This window comes from Zonotrichia albicollis, chromosome 17 (genome assembly GCF_047830755.1).
Source record: "Zonotrichia albicollis isolate bZonAlb1 chromosome 17, bZonAlb1.hap1, whole genome shotgun sequence".
Classification (NCBI taxonomy): domain Eukaryota; kingdom Metazoa; phylum Chordata; class Aves; order Passeriformes; family Passerellidae; genus Zonotrichia; species Zonotrichia albicollis.
The window spans coordinates 4,527,445-4,551,648 of NC_133835.1; the positions used below are offsets into that span (position 1 = coordinate 4,527,445).

General features: G+C 43.0%; 1 protein-coding gene across 11 annotated transcripts in view; it reads left to right on the forward strand.

Moving 5' to 3' along the window:
* The window catches only part of PTPRT (protein tyrosine phosphatase receptor type T), a 477,859-nt gene that overhangs the window by 335,143 nt on the left and 118,512 nt on the right, over positions 1 to 24,204 (forward strand). For all 11 annotated transcript variants that reach the window (XM_074553619.1, XM_074553620.1, XM_074553627.1 and 8 more), the window contains exons 10-11: positions 14,670 to 14,871; positions 19,617 to 19,719. In XM_074553619.1, the coding sequence (XP_074409720.1) occupies positions 14,670 to 14,871; positions 19,617 to 19,719 (305 nt within the window). The remainder of the gene's footprint in view (positions 1 to 14,669; positions 14,872 to 19,616; positions 19,720 to 24,204) is intronic.

The window sequence follows — 24,204 nt, forward strand, 5'->3', positions numbered from 1 at the left end:
GAGCAAAATACAAAAAATCAATGTAGCATGGGGAGAAAGGTCTGGAACTGGCTTTAGTTTGTCCTTGTGTGAACAAAATGAATCAGCCTCTGCCCTGGGTGCTGTGTGAAGCTTCACTGATGTGGATCCTGGGCTTGCTCATTTGGACACCCTGTGGACCAGCAGTTTTATTTGAAGACAGCTGGATTTTAGGAAATGAAGAGATATTTATACAGAGCAGCACAAAAATAGCTGATATATTTTGGTATATTGGTATATTTTGGCATATTTGGTATATTTTTCCCCCTCCAGCCTCTTTTTTTTAGTGGGCAAGAGGTTGGTAGGCACTGGATTTTTAAGTCTTATCCTTTGAACAACCCTGTGTGTCCCCTCCTGTGCCCAGGTCAGATGCCCCCAGTGATCCTGGAGAACTGTGATGAGTTGGGGAGGAGCATTGTCTCAGCTTCTGATTTTGGAACACATTTTCTGCACTTGCTGTGTGTTTTCTCCCTCTGCAAAGAGTATTTAGCTGTTCAGTGAGACGTAGCTCACTTGGAGCTAATGGATAGTTCAGAGAAACCTTTGTGTGGGAAGTCACTTATAAAAAAAAAAGAAACATTTGTTTTGGTTGGAATTTTTTAGCTTGCTTTATAAACTGTGGATTTTACAGCCTCTGGCTTCTGGGAAAATATAGTTCAGGTAAATAAAGCAGGAAACTTACTGCAGCAAACCTGATTGGAGACAACCTTTTCCACAATCGTAATGGGATTTTATTCATGTAGTACCTAATGTGTCTGCAAAAGCTATAGCCCATGTATTTACTCCAAAGCAGTTCTGTCCTGAGGAACAAAGGATGTTGTTTTTCCAAGGTGATGGAGGATTTCCAGATGTCTTCTGACTTTGGATTATCCCCAGGATATTAGAAAATCAGGTCCAGGATTTATTCAAGAGGGAATGAGCGGCAGTGAGTTCATTCAGCAGAACTTGCAAACAGTCAGTGCACAAATGAAAAGCCTCTGGATGTGAGCGCTGGGAAGTGTTTTAAAGGCTATGTAATGTTGGGCACAGGATTTGTTCTTTCTGAGGGTGTTTTTTTATTAGAGGGGAAAGCAAAATGTCAGTGTCAAGCCATATGCCCCTGGGAGAGGGAGGGAGCAGAAACTTTCCAGCGAGGATATGAAGGAGGAGGGTGTTATGGGAGGAGTTCAGGTGTTTAGGGGAGTTGAATGGCTTTTTTGAATGCAAATTATAAGAAAATGAAGCTAGTGTAGAAAGTAATCTCACCCCTAAGGAGTTGCAGCTGGGCCAATTATCAAAGATTAGGAACAGGCCACAGCTGTAAGCAATGAGAAGATGCTATAAAGGAGTGGGGTGGCTGGGTGAGAGGGGAATGGGGTCAGTGGCTGCTTTGTGAAGAGGAAAGAGTCAGTGCTCTGAGGAGATGACCACGAGAAACTCCAAGCAGGTGTGAAACTTTTGTGATAAGGAGACACCAGCATAGAACCCTTGCAATAAGATGACAACAAAAATGTAGCATGAATCCTTTAAGTTTTAGCTGGTGCAGGATGTTGAGATGTAGAATGAGAAGGTGTGGCATTCACATTCTCTAAACAGAGAGGGGCATAATTTTCTCTCCCAGGATTTTTCCTGCAGAAGCACAGAGAGAAAGCAATTCTTATCTCTACTTGCTGCTCCTGTTGTTTGGCACAGGTGGAATGTGTTATGGAGATTGTTTACCTGAAGTTATTTGTCAGTTGGTTTCTGCTGAGGGTTGTTTTGTTTCCTTGGCCAGTTGGGTCAAAGCTGTGTCCTGGCTGTCTCAGACAGTCACAGGTTTTTCTTTAGTATCTCTCTAGTATAGTTGTGATATAGTATAGTTTCAACAAAGCAGTTGTTCAGCCTGCTGAATCATGGAGTCAGAGCACATTGTTCCCCATCCAGGGTTCAACTTTTTCTTCAATAGAAGGTTCAGAAGACATTTTTGGGATTGGGGCGGTTGGTTTTTTGCCCCTCAGGCTCAGCCTCTGTGCTGCTCTGGGATGGGGTTTGGGGAGCTCTATCCCCCTTCTGTGTTTCCCCAGATCCACCCCATGGCTGTGCCTGGATCCTGCCCCTTTTATCCCAGAGAGCTCTGCAAAGCCCAGCTCCATCACAGCCTGTGCAATATTCATGAGAACTTCAACCTTGGCCACCTTTGCAGAGCTGCTCAGGAAAATGTGTTCCATCTTGCTATAAATACTAATACAAGATAACTTCTTAAGCACTAAATTCCTAGTGAATATTTTGCATATAAACATTTATTTTCTTCACTGTTATCTAGCTCAAAGCTGACCATTTTTCTGCTAGAGTGTTGCAGAAGCAGCTTGGCTTTTTTTTTTTTTTTCCTGCAGGATGAAGCAGTTTAGGTGGATTTATTTGCTATTACTTAGGGCATTAAAACAAGGTTTTTACATTGGCTTCAGGAGGGATTTCTTGCCCTCTTATGGCAGGTGTGTATTAATGGGGGAGCTGGTTTGGCTTCCATTCTGTTTTGCAGGGCTCATTTAGTCTTGAAGCAGTTTTCAAAATCTTGTAAGTGGCCAAACTATTTTTTGGCAATTATGCTAGACAGGAAGGGTGAAGATATTAAAAATTTGGAAATTGGGTTGGAAAATTGCATAGCCTATTTTCATCCCACACTTTCTCCATACAGGTTGGTGGGGTTTTTTTTCTTTCTGGTGAAAAAAAACAATCAAAAGTTGAGAAAACTTGATGGTGTAGCTTGAGAGGCAACTCTAAAAAGTGCTGTCAGTCATTGTTTTAACACACGATGTCAAAAAATGGTTGTACCTGCTCTTGTGATGCTTTTTGTTTCTAGTATGGCAAATTCAGTGTGTAAAAAGCATGGTGAGGTACAGGCATTTTGTGGTTAGCAAAGTATGACCATTCTTATTTATTATTCATGGATTTTTGGGGTTTGAGTTGCTTTCATTTCTGCTCTAAGTCTGAAAATTTTAAGATAGAAGCCAGAAAGAAAGGGAAAAAAATCAACTTCTCTTTTAATAGGTTTCAGAACTGTTTTACAAGTGAGTCCTCATCTTTACTGCTCTGTGATTCCTTCATTGCAGAAGAATTTTTAATTTTTTTGTGTGAGTGATCCCAGGTTGATGTTGGGATAAGAACAGAGCTCTGGGCTTGATTCACGGATTCTCTGCGTTTGAGATGAGAAGGTAGGGATGCACTTCAGATCCCATTGGCAGGAGAGGAGGTTAAATGTGTGTTTGAGGGCTCAGACTATTGGCTTGGTGTGGTGTTCCTGAGCTGAGTGCTCCTCCTGCCCTTCATCCCTTGCAGATGTGTCCAGGTGTGCAGCCAGGCTTCTTATGGTTCTTGTGTCTTAGGAATATTGAGACCTTTGTAAGGCTTCCCACAAGGTTTGGGGTTAAAGCTGTGACTTCCCCTCCGTGCTGCTTTTGTGCCTGTGTTAATCAGTCTGTGACAGGGGCAGGAATGTTCAGAGAATCCTGGAATGGTTTGGGCTGGAAAGGACCCTAAAGCCCCCTCCAGGGCTCAGCTTGGAAGAGAAAAGGCTCTGAGGAGACCTTAAAGCACGTTCCTTTACCTAAAGGCCTATAGGAGAGTTAGAGAGAGGCTTTGTGAAGACAGGACAAGGGAAAATTGTTTTAAACTGAATGAGGGCAGAGATTAGATATTAGGAATAAATTCTTTACTAAGAGGGTGGTGCAGCACTGGAGTTGGCCACTGAGAGAATCTGTGGCTGCCCCTGGATCCCTGGCAGTGCCCAAGGCCAGGCTGGACAGGGCTGGGAGCGCCGTGGGACAGTGGGAGGTGTCCCTGCCATGGCAGGGGTGGCACTGGATTAATTTCAAGGTCCCTCCCAACCCAAACCATTTGTGATTCTTTGAATTGAGTCTCTACCATTACATTCCTTACATTTAACAGCCCATGGGGTGTTGTAGAGGGATCATGCTTCTCTCCTTCTCCCTTCAAGTAAACAAGCAGCTCTGATAATGTATGTGGAAAAGAAGGGATTCCTTATGTTCTTCATGCCTTATCTTTCACACCCAAGTGAGGCTTGTGCTGGAATGTGAAGATGGAGGTGAGCTAGACAAAATATTAGCATGCTTTGATGCAAAACACAGATCTGAGTCCTCCAACTCTGAGACTCTCAGCTTTGAACTTGAAATCATATGCAGAGGCCCCATTCTGGGCCCTGGCTGTTTATGATTTACACTCTGCTTGATACCAGCCTCAGAGCTGGAAGTGGCAAGTGCTACCAGCCATGCTGTAAACAGGGATGGGGACTGTGCCAGTCTCCATGTGCTGGGAACCTGGAGTGGAATCTCTGTTGCAGGAGGAGAATCTCTATAGCTGCTTAAAATGATAAAACGCCACAATTATATTTCACCTTTGGAAAGCAAATGATCTTTAATCGTCTGCTGAAATTGCAGTTTGCCAAGATTAAAAGTAGGATTAATGCCTGAAAGTGAGGATTTCTGCAGAAAAAGGAGGATAACCAAAGCCTGGGCTTGTCCCATAGACCTGTACCTGCTTTTTGCTCTGGGGTTCAGTGGGCAGTGACTCTGTAAGAGTCTGTAAGAATAATAAATACTGGAATACTCTTCCCAGGGAGGTGGTAGAATCACCATCTCTGGATGTGTTTAAAAAAGACTGGACATAGCACTTGGTGCTGTGGTCTAGTTGAGGTGTTAGAGCATAGGTTGGTCTTGATGATCTTAGAGGTCTCTTCCAACCTCATTGTTCTGTGGTTCTGTAACTCACTGCTCTATTGCATCAGGTGCTCATGCAGTGGTGTTTTATTGGGTTCTGAGTGACCCCAAGCAAGGGGGTGAAAGAGCTGATTTTCATTCTCCAGTGAGTTTCAGTCTGGGGAAGGTGTTGGCTTGCCAGGTTTGAATTCAGAAGGGCTAATTGTCCTTACCCAGCTTGAGCCCTGCTGCTCAGAGCTGTCACTGCAGGGGAGGGGACAATTAAGTCTTGGTTGCTCAGCCTGGTGAACAGGAACTGGGGAGGACCCACTGGTGGTGCTGGGATGATCTGTGTAAGAAATATGATTTTAAAAGCATCTTATGGGTCTTGTCAGGTGTCAAATGAGCAGGAGGAGAAGGCTGTGGTTGGGAATGGCTGTTTCTTGCTGTTCTTCCCATTGAAATCTGGAGCTGCTTTTGATGTTGGGTATCTTATGAATGATACAAACTCATGTTCAGAAAAATGTGGTTTGGAAACTCAGTGCTGACCACATGAGAATAAATCCCTGTGTGGATTATTAAGAACTGTGGAGAAGCCTTATGAAATTTCTGGAAGGTCTCTGTGGTGCTCAAAATGATGGTGAGTGAGATGTTCTGTAGGATGACTTCAGGTCTTTCACTTCATCCTCTGCACATGCTGAATTCAAAAATAAAGCATTTGAAAATAAATGTTGAAAATAAACATTGAAAATAAAACATTTGAAAACAGTTCCAGCAGAAACCCTGAACTACAGTTGGTTTTCTTCCGTCACAAAAACCTGGTCTAGTGGAAGGTGCCCCTGCCCATTGCAGTGGATTTGGAAGAAGATGATGTTTAAGGTCCCTTCCAAGCCAAACCATACTGTGAATAAAGTCCTTTTACGTGGTTAACTCACATTGCACGTGGCATCTTAACACCTGGCTGGAGGAACACTGCTTCCCTGAGGCAGCAACTAGGGAAATGAATGGTTATGTTTGTGTAACTTTGAGTTCAAGGATATTTCTGTCAGACTTGAATGCATCAGTTGATTTGTGTTTATTTTTGGGATACGGGGAAAAATGAAGTTTTCCTGTAGGCTTTATTAGAGCATGGAGTGGAATATGTAAGGCAGGATTTAAAACTAAATAGCCTATTGTTTCCTGAGGTGTTTTCAATCATGAAGCCTTGCACTTGGTTTCCCCTCCCCTCCATCTGCAGTGCTGAACCCTGTGAAACACATCCAGCTCTCTGCTGATACCTGACTCCCTTATCTCTGCACTCTTATGAATTGCAGGATGTTTTCCAGCCCTGGAAAAATCACACTTTGCCCGTGACAAAATTCTCCATCATATTTGTGAAGTGTTGTGCCAGCCCTGTTATGAGTTTGAAGCAAGTGGCACAGGGGAAAGCTCCTGGTGGCTGCAGGGGCACAGCCTGGCACTGGCAGAGCTGCTCTGCTCTGTGTGGGCTGGGAGTGCACTGGAGCTGGCTCTGGCAGCTGAACACTGAGCATTCCTAAAGCTGCTTTAAGGAGGATTTAACCACCACTAAGTCAGGCTCGTTCACAGCTGAGCCTGCCTGCCTGGGTGTCATCTGGGTAAACAGAAGTGACTGCAGCTCCAGAGAGGATTTTGCCATTGGGAACTAAGTGGTTCTCAAAATGGGTATTACAGAACCCCAGAACAGTTTGGGTTGGAAGGAACCTTAAAGCTCATCTCATTCTACCCTCTGCCATAGGCAGGACACCTTCCACTAGCCCAGGTTGCTGCAAGCCCTGTCCAACTTTGGATTTATGCACATCCAGGGATGGTGTGTCCACAAACTCTCTGGGAAACCTGTGCAGTGCCTCTCCGTTCTAATAGTGAAGGATTTCTTCACAATATCAAACCTAAATCATTCCCCCTATCCTGTCACTGCATGCCCCTATGAAAAGTCCCTCTCCACTTTAAAAAAGAAAAGTAATTAGAGCTGGGGCTGCTTTTGCAGCTTTTATGTTCTGGGATGGCAGCAGCTTTGCTGTGTCAGTGGTTTGGTCCCAGGCTTTTCCATCAGCTGAGCAGGGCAGTCAGCACTGGGACAGGACACAGTCCCACAGGGCAGGGGAAGCTGAGCCCAGCCCTGGTGTGGGAAGCAGCTCCAGACAATGGGATTTTCTGGCTGGATGGACAGGCTGCCTCCTGCTTGCTGAGCAGTGCTGGAGGAGCTGACATCTGTGACAGTCTCTGGGATCCTTATTCCCAGGGCAGTCCACCTCCCTGTGCCCTGTGTGCTGCTCAGTATGATAAGAACTGAGGGATAAAAATGGTCTTGATGCCAGGTCTTACTTCGCAAAGCAGGAGTGAATTCAAAAAGCAGCAAGAAGTCAGGAAAATCTGCCTTTTTTTCTAGCTCAGTAAAGGAACAGAGAGCAGTGAGGGTGTCCCTGCAGACCCTGCTCCTGACCTTGGTACACTCATGCATGGAGTGGCTGTGTCATCTTCCTTGTCCTGCCTCCCCTCTTGTCCACAGCAAGAGATTGTTTTAGTCTTGAGTCATTGCTGAGTGAAAAAGGGGAGGAAAAAACCTCTTTTATATATAGAGAGAGCTAGTGGAGGAACGTGTCAGCTCCAAATCATCCCCAGATGGGAGAGGTTGCAGAAGGGGCTGTTTTATAAGGACAGGCACATCAAACATCACTGGGAATGTAGGGGAATAATGCAATGGATTTATAGGCTTCAAATGCCTTCCCCAAACTGCTATGCAGGCTGTCACTAAAATGGAAAATAGATATAAGGTTGTATAATGTACCCACAAAGTAGTGTGTGATTTAACAGCAGCACTTACCATTTGCATTGAAACAGGCTGCAATTGCTAAAACCAGGGGGGAAGCTTAAAGTCCTAATGTTTAATGGTGGATATGGCTGTAGAGAGCAAAATTCTGTTCACTGGGGCTGATTAATTCTGTATGGCAAAAGATATAAGATAAAGTGGTCTGCATACCAGGATCAATTGCTGTGGAAGAAACATATGAACAGATTTTTTTTTTTCCCTTGACAGGCAAGCTCTCAATCCTGAGAGATTGGAGTGTTCTGCCCTCAGTTTTAAGGTTATGAACACACAAAATCCTGACAACTCTGTTATTCATCAGGGCGAAATCTTACTCATATGTACCAAATGTATGGGCAGGCTAAATGGATCTATCAGCTGTGATTTGAGCAGAATATTCTGCCTTGTTAATTTATTTAACGGGATTAAAGAGCGTCTAAATAGCCGTCCTGGGTTCCCTGAGGATTTCAGTAGTGTGGGGCAAAAAGGGCCATTACAGTGGAGTGATGAGATCTTTATCACAATTTGTTCTTGTTTCAAGTTTGGGCCTTGTGCCATTATAGGTTCTTCCAAAGTAACTTCTAAACCCAAAGTTACTTCATGACATTTCTTGATGGTCTATTTCCCTGTTTAATTACAACATTTTGAACAATAGTTGCCCTCTCTTTTTTTTCTATAGGGATTTTTTGAGCTAATTTTCAACTCTTGCTGTCATTTCTAATTTAGAAAGCAGAGGACAAAGCAATTTCTTCCTCCACCATTCAAAGAAGGAGTAAAATTCTCCAGACTTGTGCACTTGCTTGTTCACCACTGGAGTTTTGAAAAATCCAAGCAGGTTATTTTTGTTATTTTTTAAAATATGTGTTTTCTCTCTTGCAGTGGGAAATAAACTTGTGCTTCCTAGTTTAGTTAATACCTCTGCTATCATTTCTCCCTTCCTCATGAAAGTTTTATGTCCTTGTAAGAGAAGTTCTGCAGTCACAGATGATGACAGTTAGCAAAGTGTTCACATCTCCCCAGAAAATTGTGTTAAATTGGGCTCTGGGAAGGAGAGAAGAGCTGTTCTTGTGCTCTCAATATTACATCTACATCTCCGGGGTTGTTACCATAGCTCAGTGATTTAAAAGAGTTAATATTCAGAGCTTTAAAGTGGATAAAAACAGAGAGAAAGATGGAATAAGAGGGGGTGCCCCTGGTTAATGGGGACTAGAGTGCACTGGTTGCTTAAAAAACAACCAGGAGTGAATTTGTTCGCCGGCCTACTCCTTTATGCTGATCTTTTCTTATTTTATTCTCCAATCTATCACAGCAATTATGCACCACTGAACACCTGGCCACTAAACTATAAAGCCTTTTTTGATCGTTTCCAGTAGACTCAAACTTGTACTGTTGGCCTGTTTTACATTTGACAAAGAATGTAACCAAATTTTACACACAGCTGACCAGGGATTTCAGCATCTGAGCACCTCCTGAATCCATCCCTCCTGCCCAGCTGGGAGAACCCCAGGTTCAATGCTCTGCCCCTCTTGTGCTGGTGGGAAAATTGCTGCTCTTTATTCTTCTGAGTTCCTTCACCAATTGCCTTTTAGTTTTTTTCAAATTTACTGCTTTTATTGCTTCAGTATGAGAAGCATTATTTAACTCAGTGAAGGAGGTTCCAAGGAGTTTTAGCATTTATTAATGTGTATTTCTTTGTCTGATTTTGCTGCGTTTAGATCCATAGCAGTGCTGGCCACTAAAATTTTCCTTGGGACCATCAAGTTCCCCTGAAGCTGATGAGTAAACTCCCCATTCCCTATGGAAATCATGTAAGGATATTCCAGTTTCCAGAGCAGAGACAACTTTCCACTTAGGACAGTGCCTGGCCTGCAGAGAGACCAGGAAGGTGGTTAAAAACCAGAGTTTGTCTTGTGAGAAATTTCCTCATATTTGTACTTTCATTCATTCTGCATCCGAATGAAAACAAATATTTTCAATATTTCCAATCAGAATTATATTTTAAAATATATTTTTGGATATTTTTGTTTGTTTTCTGTCTGTGCTTTTAAACTTTTAAATTAATAATGTTTCTTCTTTTTTGTGAGAATACAGAAGTACTAGATGGCTTGGCTTGTCTTTAAAATAGATTATTTAAAATAATTTAGAACAGCTGCTTTCAAGTGATTGAGTCATCTTATTTTTTAGATTAGAATCTCTTGTTTGTTTTGTAATGAAATGCTTTGACACTTAGAACAAGAAATTAAGATAAATATTCAGCATACAAACCACAAGACAGGTGTTTTTTCCAGCATCCTTCTTGTTCCAGAGAAGTGCCATATTTCTTCTCCAGACATGTTTTTGTGCTTTTATAAATTACTTCAGAGTTGGAAATTTCCATGTTTTTTCAAAAATTTTTCACTCTCTGGTTCCCTGCAATTTTTTTTTTTGCTTCAGAAAACTGAGTTTAAATCAGTTTAAATGACTGGAAACTCCTTGGTGCCTTCCTTTTACACAGCTGTAATTTGGTGGAGCCCACATGGAAATGACCAGAGAAGTGATACATTGATTTTTGTGGGCGAAATCCTCCCACCCAGGGCCGTGGGTACACACAAACCCAGGAGTGTGGCACTTCTGGATTATTCCAGAGGGGAAATCGCAGTGTCTTGGAGCTGCTGCTGGCAGGAGAAGGGTGGCAGAGCAGGGCTGTGTGCCAGGCCAGCCCCAGGACACGCTGCTGGCAGTTCCAGCTGTGGCTGCAGCTGGAGTGGCAGCTGCTGTCGCTGTGCCTGCAGCTCCAGAGAGGAATGAGGCTGAGACAGAGCTCTCAGCTGTTGATCCACACTCAGGGCAGCACTCAGAGCTAAAAAATAGCAGGTAGCTCGCTTGGAAGAGAAAACACTCAGAGCTAAAAAATAGCAGGTAGCTCACTTGGAAGAGAAAAATGATTGTTTGGTTGATTGTTTTTTGCTGAGCTGGAAAATCTGCCTTCTTTTCCAAGTGGACAGCTCTGTTTCCAGAGCTGCTTCCTCTGCTTCATCTGGGGTTTGGCTGCTTAAGCAGCCGCAGCACTCAGCAATTTCAGAAATCCACAGGAGTTTCAGGAAGAGGGAAGAGACAAGGACCTGACTTTGTTTCAGAAGGTTGGTTTATGATATATACTATATTAAAATGATATATTAAAACTGTACTAAAATAATAGAAGAAAGGATTTCATCAGAAGGCGTGCAAGTAAAGGAAAAAGAATGGAATGATAACAAAAGCTCCTGACTTTGAGTCTGAGCCAGCTGGCTGTGATTGGCCATTAATTAGAAGGAACCAACACGGGCCAATCCCAGATGCACCTGTTGCATTCCACAGCAGCAGATAACCATTGTTTACATTTTGTTCCTGAGGCTTCTCAGCTTCTCAGGAGAAAAGTCCTGGCAAAGGGATTTTTCACAAAATATCATAGCTCCAGGTGACCCTGGGCACATGCACAGCTTTGCTCTGTGTTTCTGTTCTCTGTGCTGCATTCAGGTACTGTTAATGTGTTCAAGTCAAATGTTCAGTTTTGGGGACAAGGGTGGCTCTGAATGTCCCCACACCACCTGGTTTAACAAGATCTGTGTCTACTGGGAGAGACTCTGCTGCAGAAAAGGTAAACTCGCATTTGGCTGTGCCACGAATGCTGGAGTTGATATATCCTGAAAAGAGCCCTGGGAAATCCTGAAGTCTGATTTGAGTGAGCAGTTGCTCTGAAAATTGACCCACACTACAATATCAAACTGGGGACATTGTCTCAAGTGCTCTTGCCTCCTTCTCTGCTACTTGTCAGTTGACCCAGGTTGTTTTAAGGTCCCTTGTACTCATTCTCTGCTACAGTCAACAGAAAAATAAAGACTAGGTTTGTTTGTTTGTTTGTTTTTAAATCACTGCATTGTTTGGTTTTTTTTCTTTATTTTTTTTTCTTTTAGAAAGCTTTTGTAGCTCTTTTTGCCTTAAGGGGATAGGGGTTTTTTAATAAGGAAAAATAACTGTTTCTGTAATGATTTTAGAACTGCTGAAGGTAGCGAAATACATTTATTTATATGGATGGAGATCAAGGACAAGTGCATCTTTCACTGTATTTATAACCTCCTGTATAATGTGCTTGAAAATAAATACCACTGATTTTTGCATAGGCCACTGCCTGACCTGGGCATCCTGTGAATGTGCTGTTCAGTGCCCCAGGTGTAGGAAGTTCCTTTTCCTCTCCCCCAGTTCTTATTTTGCTGATTCCCCTTTGTAATTTTATAGAATTTCTATTATTCTAGCTCTAGATGTGCCATCAGAGCATACAAGATTGCATTGGCTCATTCCTACATAACTTTAAATTAAATGCATTTTTCTTTTTGGAGTTTAGCTATGGCATGGACAGGGTCGTGGCTCTTGATTTAAGTATTTGTTTCTCAATTTAATTCCAATGGTCTTACAAATTCCCTTGCCTTGAAGTGCCTTGATGCAATAAGAGCTCTCAAAATACTGTCCCATGCCATGCTGGTTCTTGACGCCCTGAGGGAAAAGCAGTGGGTGCAGAGATTTTCCTCCTGTTTTTAATTTTTTGTTTGTTTTAAGAACCATTATGCTCCAAGGTCTCTCTTTCTCAGGTGTCTGGCATGTAATAAAAATTTAAACCCAGACTGTAATTCCTGGAAAATTAAGCTGGTTTTTAATGAAATCACCTGCAAACTGTCTAATTAAAATTTCTTTAAGAGTTCTGCTTCTGTACTTTCTTGTTGGTGGTGTTATTTATGCCCTTTCTCTGTTATGCTGCCTTATCTTGGATGTCAGCTCTGTCTAAATGTTCTTCTCTGTCCAAATAACAGGATTCACATCCTCTCACCCTTCTCTGGTGTCAGTAACATCAGTCTTGGTCTCTTATTTATCCTGTTATTATTAAAGCCTCCCTTTTTAAACAGTGGATATTTATTTTTCCTCAAAATGCAACATTTTCCTCCTGTCATAAACCAAGTGACTTAAAGATTTTCAAAGGCTCTTTCAGAAAGGCTGGGAATTAGATTCTGGTGGAGACCTTAATAAAAAATTGAAGACCTCATGTATTAACATACATTGATTTATTCATAGTGTTTCATTACAAATAAGTGAGGATCCCATAATATCAAAAAAGGTTAGGAGAGCAGCAGAGCACGGTACATTATATTGACAGCTCTGCTGAAATTGAGCTGCCTTGGGATTGAATTTGGAGCTCAGGCAAGGAATTGGCTGGTAAATAAGTCATGAGTTTCCCTTGAAGTGTCTGTACATCAGGAGGGTTGCCATGGGTGAGCGTGCTGAGCTCAGGCAGGTTTCAGGTGTGCTGGCACCAGCTCCAGGTGTACTCAGGACATCCCTCCATGGTATATGGTCTCCTCCAGCCAGGTCTCATCAGCTTTTGGAGGTCTATTTCACACCCAAGATAGCTCAGCTACCTTAGGAGGCATAAAATCAGCATGATGGTTCTGTGGCAGTGCTGGAAACAAAAAAGTTTTATTAAAAGGCAAAATAACAAAACTCTTGACAGAGAAAAAACAAGGTTCTTGCCCCTGGTAAAACACCCCACAAAAGCCATTAGTTTCTTTGGTCTCTTCTTTTTCTAGTGAATTGCCCAGGTGGGACTTCTTGGCTCCTCTCCAATTGGCTATCCTTCAGTTTGAGGTGAAGTCCCCCACATCCTATGAGATATATTTTTACCTAATTGAAGAGAGAAACTTCTGGTCTTTTTTTCCTTTTTAAGGAGACAAAGGAGTTTTGTCACTCTGTTAACAGGGGGACGTTCCTTCACCTCCAGGTCTGGAGCCCTCCTGGCTTCAACCAGGTGTAAACCAGATTACACCATGTGTAAATCTGCACTCTGAGGCTGAGAATGAGGGCAGGGAAAGGACAGCAGAAGTTGGTTTCCACAGAGAGAAGAGTTGTTGTCTAAAGATATCGTGATATTTATTTCATGATATTTAAACATATTATTTCAGTTCAGCATATTCTCTGTAAGAAAAGGCCTCCAAAGCTTTTGTTGCCAGTAAAAGTCTTCCATTGTTTTCAGGTGCCTTTTGAGGAGAAGATTTGCCAAAAGGAAATGTATCCATGTTTGCACTGAGGGTTTTCATGAGCTGTGGGGCTTGCATGGGTGATTCTCATGTGAAAATCCTGCTGGCCATGCTGTGTGCTCTGGTTTGATGACAGAAGTTCTGAGCTTGGATGTCACCCTGATTGTTTTAAGTGTTTCTAAGCCTTTTGATGTTTACGTTCTTGTAATGAACTTTCTCACACAATTTATGTGCATAACTTATTGTTTTGCATTCTTTCATGGAGGAGGAGTAATTTGATGGACTGTTGGTTTGTCCAGTGTCATTGGAGAGGTGGCACTGTCACCTTCCAATCTGTGGTGGTGTTCACAGGGGTCCTATGAAGAGGGAAGAGATGAGGTTCTGACTCCATGTTTCAGAAGGCTTGATTTATTATTTTATGATATATATTACATTAAAACTATACTAAAAGAATAGAAGAAAGGATTTAATCAGAAGGCTTGCAAGGAAAGGAGAGAATGGAATAATAATAATATCTTGTGATATTATTATTATTCCAAGCCTGCTGACTGTGATTGGCCATTAATTAGAAACAACCACGTGAGACCAATCACAGATGCAGCTGTTGCATTCCACAGCAGCAGATAATCATTGTTTACATTTCATTCCTGAGGCCTGTCAGCTTCTCAGGAGAAAAAATCCTAAGGAAAGGATTTTTCATAAAATGCGTCTGTGACACCAATTCACTGTCACTTTTGGAAATCTATAAATGTTGGGTCAGAAATTAAAAATTCTCTTTTGCCTTGAGAGAGCTGTGTGTCCACATTGTGTTGTTTTATGTCCTATAGTGACACTTGGGAACATAAAGTAACTCTTTACATCTTTTGTTGTAAGTCAGCATGTGCTGAGGTTTAACTGAGAGAGGAAATTAGTTTTTCCCTAAGTAAAACCTTGGAAAAATTCTCATGTTGGTTTGACAGCACCCAAATGCAAAATGGCTCATGGGAGTTATGGAAATTACCCTGAAATAATTCCTTGCGTTTGCATTCTGCCTCGAGAGGTGCCAGAGCAGGGGAGCAGAGAGAGGCCAGTGCAGAAGGCCCCTGATCACCTCCTGTCCTTGTTCTTCATTTGCAGATCACATACAAGGCCGTTGGGTCTCTGGATCCCAGTGCTGACCTGTCCAGCCAGAGAGGGAAAGTCTTCAAGCTGCGCAATGAAACCCATCACCTCTTTGTGGGATTGTACCCAGGCACCACCTACTCATTCACCATCAAAGCCAGCACAGTCAAGGGCTTTGGGCCACCCATCACCACCAGGATTGCAACCAAGATTTCAGGTACTGCTTTGGAGAAAAAGGAAAAAAAAGAAAAAAACAAAAAACTGGAGCTTTGTGCTTTAGACTCAAAGCTGATGCATAAAATTATAGATATATTAAATATGTATTAAATGTTAAACATATATTTTAAATATATATTTACTTATTAAAAATATAAATATATTAATATAAAAATATATTAAAAATACTCCGCTTAATGTCTCTCCAAGTTTCATAGGGCAGAGTTTTAAAACAGCCACAGATGTTTATTTGTTTGGGTTACAATTACAAGGGTTAATTTTTGGGTGTCCTAAGTATCCCTGGATATCTGTGGAGCATTTGAAATGAGAACCATCATTAGTTGCACAAATGAACTACCCTTATAGTAATTATTGTTAGCATTATCTGGCTGGCTGGGAGAACTCCTTCTGTAATGTGGTTTTTATTTTCAGGATGTACCAAAATGGATGCAATGAAGTAATGGAATTAATAATTTCCTCCCTAAAAATAAGGGAGGAAAGCTGTTTTTCCTTGGGTTTTTTAATGGGTAAGAGCAGAGAGAGGGCTTGTGGCACATAAGAATGTGAAAGGCACTAAAATAAAGAGGCAATGCCAAAAAGGTGTGGAAAAAAAAAGGGAAGCAGGGCAGTTATAAAAAAAACGAATGTAGTGGTGATATTGGGCAGATATATGTGGAATTTAACATTTAGTTGATAGCACTAAAATAGATTTTTAAAATAGGTTTTCTAACAGAGAGAAAAGCTGTCATTTTTTGGACTATTTTAACAGGTTTTTTTTTTCAGTAAAGTCAAAATACACATCTGGAACATTCAGGACACTGGTAATGCTTGAAATTATGGCTGGTTATTGTAGAAAAGATTGCACTACAGTATAGATTTTCCACTGCCCTATTTCAAAATCAGTTAATAATAGCAAGTTGTGAGCAGTAAGTGACAGGGTAAATTTTTAGGAAGCAAAGCACATCTCCTCCCTCTGCTCAGGGTTTGAACCTTCACATTTAGCACTCAAGCCCTGAACCACTTGAAGTAAAAGCCATTAAGTGTCCAAACAGCTCCATGGGCTGTTGGGGGGTTCTGCAGCCCTGCTGTGAAGGGACAGCACAGCATGCGCTCCATTCCCTTGTGACCAGAGAAATAAAAAACCACAGCAATGGTTTGGGGGCCTTTTCTCCTCTGATTCAGTTTCTTTGCATTTTATCATCCCCTGAGTGACAAATTGTCCTAACAGTCTGTATGAGTGCCAATTATATGCATACTGAGCTTGGTTTATTGACTTTTTTACCCCCCATCTCCCAGATATATGGCTCTCTATAGGTGGGTACAAACTCCATGCATGGGGGTAGTCTCTGGCATTGAATTCTCTCATTGCATGGTCAAGTTTCTGATACATTTTCCAAATAATTTGAAAATTACCATTAAATTTGCTCTAAGAGGCAGCTTTGAGGTTATTAGGGAGAAGGATTTTTGCTTTCGCAGGAATGTCCTTGTGAGGCTGTATTTTGGTTTTTTTTCACATCAAAAGCCACCTGTGCTGTAGCAATGTGGGTGAATTTGTTCCTATGGGTGCACTAAGTCATGCTGTAGCACTGTCTCCTCTGGCCAGAGCAGGGGCTTATGAGGGAGGGGATTTTCCTCCTCTGCCCTCATGAGACTTCACCTGGAGCTCTGCATCCAGCTCTGGGGTGCTCAGCACAGAAAGGTGTCTTGGTTTGGAAACACAGGAGTCTGCTAAGGAAGGCAGGAGCCTCCCCTGAAACGGAGAATGTAAACCCTCCCCACCCCTCCCAATTGCTATAAATTTTAAATTAAGGGACTCTCAGGCAAAAAATATGGGAGCAGGAAATAACAATTCCTTAATAGGGAGGAAAAAAAAATAAACAATGCAGTGCACTAGAACAACACTGCCAGAGTCAGAACCCAAGCTGACACCCTGTGGGTCAGGCTGTTGGCAGCAGTCCCATTGGAATTGTGGCTCAGCCCTCCTGCAGTGTCAGGGCTGGTTCTGCTGGAGCAGGGATCCTGGAGAAAGGTGCAGTCTCTGCCTCTGAAGATGCAGTGGCAGAGGCAGCTGCTGTTCCTCTGGGGAATCCAGTGGAGAAGCTGTGCTGGTGTTCCAGAACCTCCAGATTATATCCAGGTAGGAATGCTTGGCTCCTCCCTCTGGGCTGACATCTCCCAGTGGGATGCTGTAGTTCTTATCAGCCATGCAGTGACATTCAATAACTGTTATCAGCAATGTCCCCTCCTGAGGGAGGAGTGATTGTGATCACTCAGAGAGAGATAAGGCAAACTGCCCACTTGACAAAGATAATCTGCCATACAGATGGTAATGGAAAACATCTTGCATTGCAGTCTGGAACAGAAGGGCATGGAGATGTTGGATTGAGTACAGAGGAGGCCACAGAGATGCTCTGAGAGCTGGAGCCCCTCTCCTCTGAGCCAGGCTGGGAGAGCTGGGGGTGCTGCCCTGGAGGGGAGGAGGCTCTGGGGTCACCTCATTGCAGCTTTCTACAGTAGTACCCAAAGAGGCTTCAGGAAGGCTGGAGAGAGACTTTGGACAAGGGCCTGGAGTGACAGGGAATGGTTTTAACCTTGTAGAGGGCAGGTTGGATGTTAGGAAGAAATCCTTCCCTGTGAGGGTGGGCAGGCCCTGGCACAGGGTGCCCAGAGCAGCTGGGGCTGCCCCTGGATCGCTGGCAGTGCCCAAGGCCAGGCTGGACAGGGCTTGGAGCAACCTGGGATAGTGGAAGGTGTCCCTGCCATGGCAGGGGTTGGAATGGATGATCTTTAAGAACCCTTCCAACCCAAACCATTCTGTGATCTCCAGAATCTCCAGTGACCTCTGCTGTGGAAGACCCCTGGGGATGTGTCTCCTTTCAAGGAGTCACTGCTTCCCCTTGATGGGAGAGCACCTTATTCCAGAGAAATCCTTCTTAAGCAGTTGACATTCACTCTGAACACATCCCCAGCTTATTGACAGGGAAGCCAGCAGCTGAGCTGATAATAGCAGCCCCCATTCTTGACAGTTTTCAGGCATTTAGATAAAAATCCTGATTGTAAACAGGATTACAGTGGAAATCACTATGAGAGGATTAAATATGGGATCCCCCACAATGCAGCTTGCCCTTGTGAGCTACAGATGAACTTGCATGAATTTTTGTGAATTCTTCTCTTTGCTTTATACTTTACAGTTATTTTAGCAAAACATGCATCTTTGGAACAAATTTGGTACTGCTCTGACCTCATGGTCTTTTCAGGTCTTCAGCAGTAAAACTTGTCCCAAACAGATCCCTGCTCCTGGGGAAAGAAGCAATAAGTGAAACATATTTCCTAAGGAAAGATGTCTTGCTTTCATGGAATGGTCCTAAGAGAAGATGACTATGCAGAAGGAGAAACTAGAGTTTGGCTGAATGGATTTTTATTCAGTGGGTTTCTGTATTGCTGGGGGAACACGTCAGGGATGGGGTTGGCTGGGCACTGCCCCAGGGTGGCACTGGGTTCTCTGCAGCTGCCTGGTTGAGTCAGCAGCACTTAAGCACTGGGGTAAAATGTTCTGGGTTTGGGTGCAAAAATAACCTGGCTAATTTGTGCTCCTCTCTTTTCGTCTTTTGTGTTACCTAGCACACCCTCCAGCTAATCAAGGGGACACAGCTTAAGCCTGTGCATTATAACCTCTTAAGATGTGAGAGGGCAAATCTACTGACCAGAGCAGGGAAAAAGATTCAGGATTCAGGGATAGTTTTAGCTCTGCCACTGATTCACTCATCCTAATAGTCTGGGGTTTTTTATAGTGTCTATGCAGTTTCCTTTCCTCACCTCAAGGCCTTACTAAGTCTTAAAAATTCAAGATGGGATTTTCAAAGCCAGCTTGAAGATTGTCCAATTCCCATTTAATTGGAATGGAAAAAGAGTGTACAAATATTTGTTGGGAAGGATGAAAGTTTGACAAGAAAGTCTCACAGATATCTATGCTTAGCAGAAAGATTTTTGAATGTAGAGTCTGAAGAAGGAATAGAGATGGAAGCAAGTTTTGATACAGAGGAAAAGAATTGCTGAGCCAGTCTTACTGGATAACCAAGGAGGTAAAGGGCTTGTTCATTAGAAGGGGTTTTTATGACTTAGAGCAAAAGATAAACCCACCTCAAACAAGATGTTTTTACCAAGCACAAAGATAGCACAGGCAAACAAGTCAGCAAATGTGGCAAGTAGAAAAAGGTCTCAGGATTTTCCACTGCAAGAAATCTGAATAACAACTTCTAGCTGAAACTGTAATGTACTGACTTTTAGTGATTGGAGAACAGTAACATGAATATGGTAATTACAGTAGTTATGATAGGCTATAGACAAAAGTTAAGCTATAGATTGGTTCTACTGTATTAAGATGATCAGCAAAGTGTATAATGAATTGTAACCAAAACCAAAGGGTCTCCAGGCCTGCCTGCAGCTGGAGCTGACAGCTGTGGGCACAGCTCTGTCACCCACAACCCTGGACTGCTGTAACCTCTTGGATGGAATAAACTGCATTTTGTATACAATAAACTGCATTTTGGAGAGCCCCTGGAGTCCCGCATCCCTCATTTCAGCTCTTACAGATATTAAAGCAGTTTTGATCATTCTCGTCATAACACTGGGAAGTATTTTGATATTTCATTTGGAAAATGTTAATATAATGTTTATATATACCATTCAATTGCCATCCCTACCAAGGGCTGGTGCCTGATGAAGTTGTTCTTTGTTCTGCTGCAGCTCCATCCATGCCGGAGTACGACACGGACTCTCCCCTCAACGAGACTGACACCACCATCACTGTCATGCTGAAACCTGCTCAGTCCCGGGGAGCACCTGTCAGGTGGGTGTTTTGTCTTTTTTCTTCACACTTCCCTCCTCTCCTTCCTCCCTCATTCTCCTCTGATAACAGAGCTGCTGAAAGCAGGCGCTGACTAAAAGGCCAACTCAGCTGTTGATTCTGCTTTTCACACTCTGCTTTCATGAATGCTTCAGCCTCCTTGCCTCCCGCTGTTAACCTCCAGGAAGGATTGCTGCAGGCACTGTCGGGGTTATTACCCTCTCAGCATCACTTCAGATGCCTTTGCAGTGCTGCAGCACAGCGGGATGTGGAACTGGAGACTGAACATCCCCACACGAGGGTGGAGGAGGCTCCAGCTCTCCATCCTGCCCCCTCTTCCATGATGAACAAGGCCTGCTGGTAATGATTCTGGGAGTGCCTGCCTTGTCTTTAATGCTCGTGGAGGTATTTGCTCAGTTTCTGGATTTAACACACTTCCCACATTCCTAATCCAGCTGGGCTGCTGGGCTGGCTGTGCAATGAAGTCCAGAAAAAAGGAATTTTGATATAGTGAGGCTTTGCTAGCACAGACAAACAGATCCTGCTGCAGACTAGAGGATTTACAGATCACACAATCGTTAAGGTTGGAGAAGACCTCCAAGACCATGGAGTCCAACCTTTCACCACTCACCACCTTATCAACCAGCCCAGAGCACTGAGTGCCATCTGCAGTCATTTCCTGAACACCTCCAGGGATGGTGACTCCACCACCTCTGTGGCAGCCCCTTCAATGCCTGACCACCCTTTCTGTGAAGAAATTCCTCCTGATGTCCAACCTGAACCTCCCCTGGCACAGCTTGAGGCTGTTTTCTCTTGTCCTGTCCCTTGTGGGAACAGAGCCTGACCCCACCTGGCTGCACCCTCCTGTCAGGAGTTGTGAAGAGGGAGAAGGTTCCCTCTGACCCTCTTCTCCATGTTAAACAAGCCCAGCTGCTCCTCACAGCCCCTTGCTCAGCTCCATTCCCTTCTCTGGACACACTCCATCCCCTCAAGGTTATTGCAGAACTGGACAGAGGACTCAAGGTGTGACCTCACCAGTGCCAGGTACAGGAGTGCCATCCCTTCCCTGGTCATTTAGGGGCAGGGAGCTGCCCAGACGCCCATGGCATGGAGTGGGCACCTTGCAGATAACCTTGCTGCCTGTCTGAGCTGGGTCCTGCTCTCAGTGGTGACATGCTGATGGTGGTATGCTCTCCATGGTGACATGGGGCTGATGTGGGGAACTCACCTGCAGGTCACTCCCTGATTTGGGTTCTGTACTCATCGCTCTCTTCCATCTCAGTGAATTTGTGTTTGGTGCAAGGCAACAGCACAGATGGACAAATTTCCCTTCTGAGCCCACACTGCCTTACCTGTTGCTGCCACTCATCCTGCCAGGCTCCTCTGCTGACAGCAGCAATTGGAGTCACTTATAAAAACCCCCTGCCTTGCAGAGGGGTCCAGCAGGTGTTCATTACCTCCCTGTGGGACCTTGAAGCTTTTACTTCCAGTTTTCACAAGAGAAGTTTTTCCCATGGGTGTTATTTTTTCTTGAAGGTTTTCCCATGGGTATTATTTTAAAAACACCATAGTCCCCTCTTTCATAATGGGTTTCTTTCATTTTGGATTTCTGTATCTCACTGACAGGTTCTTAATGCTTTTGAAGGATGCCCACTAAGTACTCAGGAGCAAATTGCTCCAGATGCAAACTACTGGATTTAATTAAATATCCCATATCACTGGTGGTCCCCCAGCTGTGTTGTGGCTTGGCCCCAAATTGCATTGACAAGCTCAAAAAAAAAAAAATTCATTCTTTAAGCACCATCCCTTCTCTGATTTTTCTGAGTAATGTATTTCAAAGTTTGCCTTTCAATCTCTGGTACTCCATATGAGCAAATTTAGGAGCCTATTTTCTGAGTCCTTTAAGGATGTTTTTTTCTCCTGGAAAAGAGCAGTAAAATCACACAGCTTTGTTTTGTTTTATTTCTTTATATGGGGGAACATTCCTGTATCTCGTTTTACCACCTGCTGTCTTAGCAGTGTTGCTATTTTGTCTTTTTATTGAAAAGTCTTGTGATTTTTCTCAAAGTCGATTTACTGCACTTTAACTGCATTCAGTGAATAATGCCTTTTCCAGCAAATGCATCTGTACATAAAATTGGTAGAGATTTTTTATAAATTTTCACTCTGATTTCTTTAATTGCATTGTGGCCTATTACACATGTTTGCAGAAAGTGCAATATTTACATGCCACATCTAAATGATAAAATTATTTCCTATAATGAGTCCATTTCATTGACTTACAGATGTGTGTATGAAAAGCAGAAGGGCAGGAGGAATAAGGGGGAGGGAGTCTTGGGGAGAATTTTAGCTTTTTATTAACTCTGACAAGCTCAGAATTCTTCCCCTGTATAACCGTCCTGACTGTTCTTAGGCTAACCTTAATAAATCCATTTATTTCAAGCTTCAATTTTCCTATCCTCTTCCCTTTTCTTTCAGTCTATTCTGCACACTGCCCCATTTGTGAAATTCTCTCAATTCCATTTCCAGAAATGGATCCCATTCCCTCAGTGGGAAGTAACATGAGTAACCTATTGTGAAGTGCTTTTGGCACCCACAATACACAAAAACAAGGTGGTTTTTCCTCCTCAATGTGTTTTATTCATTCAGGTGAGATGAAATACTCTTTGCTGTTGTTTGGTTAGCTGTTCTACCTTTTGGTTGTGTGGGGTTTATTTCCCTCATGAGTCCCCTCTTGGTGGGATGCCATGCTGTGCCCAGTTGCTTAAGGCAAGCCCAGGTTTGAGCCAAAGGGCTGAGCAACCTCCCTGCCCAGCAGTGAGATGGTGCCAAGGGTCCTGCCCAGTGGAAATCCTGGTGGGAAGCCTTCTCCTGGTGGATGGGACTATGGATCCTGCATCCTTCATCTCCCAGCCTGCCTCAGATGGGGCTGAACAGCTCCTGGGAGGAGCCTGAAGTGGATTTCCCTCACACCTCCCTGTAAAGCTCTGCTATTCAGAGCTTTCTCTGGGCAGGGATAGGTCAACCCCTTATCCCATCAGCCTGACAGAAAAAAGGAATTTTGATTTTGCACTGCAGTTCTCCAATTTTTATGGTCCTTCCGAATTGGGAAGATGTCACCATGGGACATGAAAGAACACAAGCTCACACCGCTGTTCTCAAGGGGAAGAAAAAAGGGAAGTTTATGTTCTGACTCCAACATTTAGAGATTTCCAAGAGTGACAGTGGATTGGAGGGTGACAGTGCCACCTCTCCAATGACACTGGGCAAACCAACAGTCCATCAACTCTCTCCTCCTCCATAAAGGAATGAAAAACGAGTTATTTACAGAGAGTGTGTGAGAAAGTTCACTGCAAGAATGTCAACATCAGAAGGCTTAGAAAATCCTAAAAAATCAGGGCAACAGGAAGATGAAAAATTATTAATATACAGTAATTATTCTAATATTTCCTCTGTTGTTCAGGGGATGGTGAGTTGGAGAGCATGTAGGGGTGTGACTGTAAGGCAATGTCTGTACTTGGTCTTGAGTTATTTCATTCTGCTGTAGCACAGAGATGGAGCATAGGCTGCAAGAACATCTTCAGAATAATACAGAAGGATATTTAAAATAAGATTAATTGTATTTTCATTCATCTGAAATGGAGGTACACCAAATCCAAAGTCACTTTCAGCATTAAGACACTTCTGATGTTCCCCAGTGCTCATGATAAATAATTTCAATGTGGCTGTTTATAAAAGTAACGATCGTGAACTCGGCATTGTTAATGATCTATAGATAACAATGAGAACTCTTCCATGCAACCTAATAGGATTAATATAAACTTAGATATTCTTTGATCTATTTTGTTCTATTGCCAAAAGAAAGGTGATGCCTCAGTAAGCAGAAATATTCTCCCTTGTGGCACAGGCGTTTCATTTTTTGCCTTTTTTTTTTCATGGGATAACCTGCAGAGCTTGACTCCACATTGCCCTTTAAAAATAACTTTTAGGTGTTCCTATATCAATCTAAACCATGTGAATGGTGCTATGATTGATTTGCTGGAGGCTGACATTCATCTATAATACATTCACAAGAGAAAGGAAGAATGCAAGTGTTCTTAATCTTTACTCCTCAACTCTTTCCTGAAAGCCTCCAATGTGATTTTGAGGATATTTCTGCCTTTGAATCTGTTATTGTCAGGAGGGCTGAGTTAGTCCTTCATAGATTATTCACATATGACATCTTTAGACCTCAATTTGAGAATTTATATCCCACTCCCAGCTTGGAAATAACACTCTGAGGGGTTTTATCTGCAGGACATGGCCACAGGCTGGTTTTTGTGTGCTGGATATTTGAAGGTCCATCTGCTTTATTAACACACAGTTGGTTCTGTCAATCCACCTATACTACTGTTATGGAGAAAATCAAATTTCCAGAGCATGTGTTAGTTCTGAGGGTTTCAGAGTTTAGATAAATGCTCCCCTTAGGTGTGATTGCCTTGTCAATGC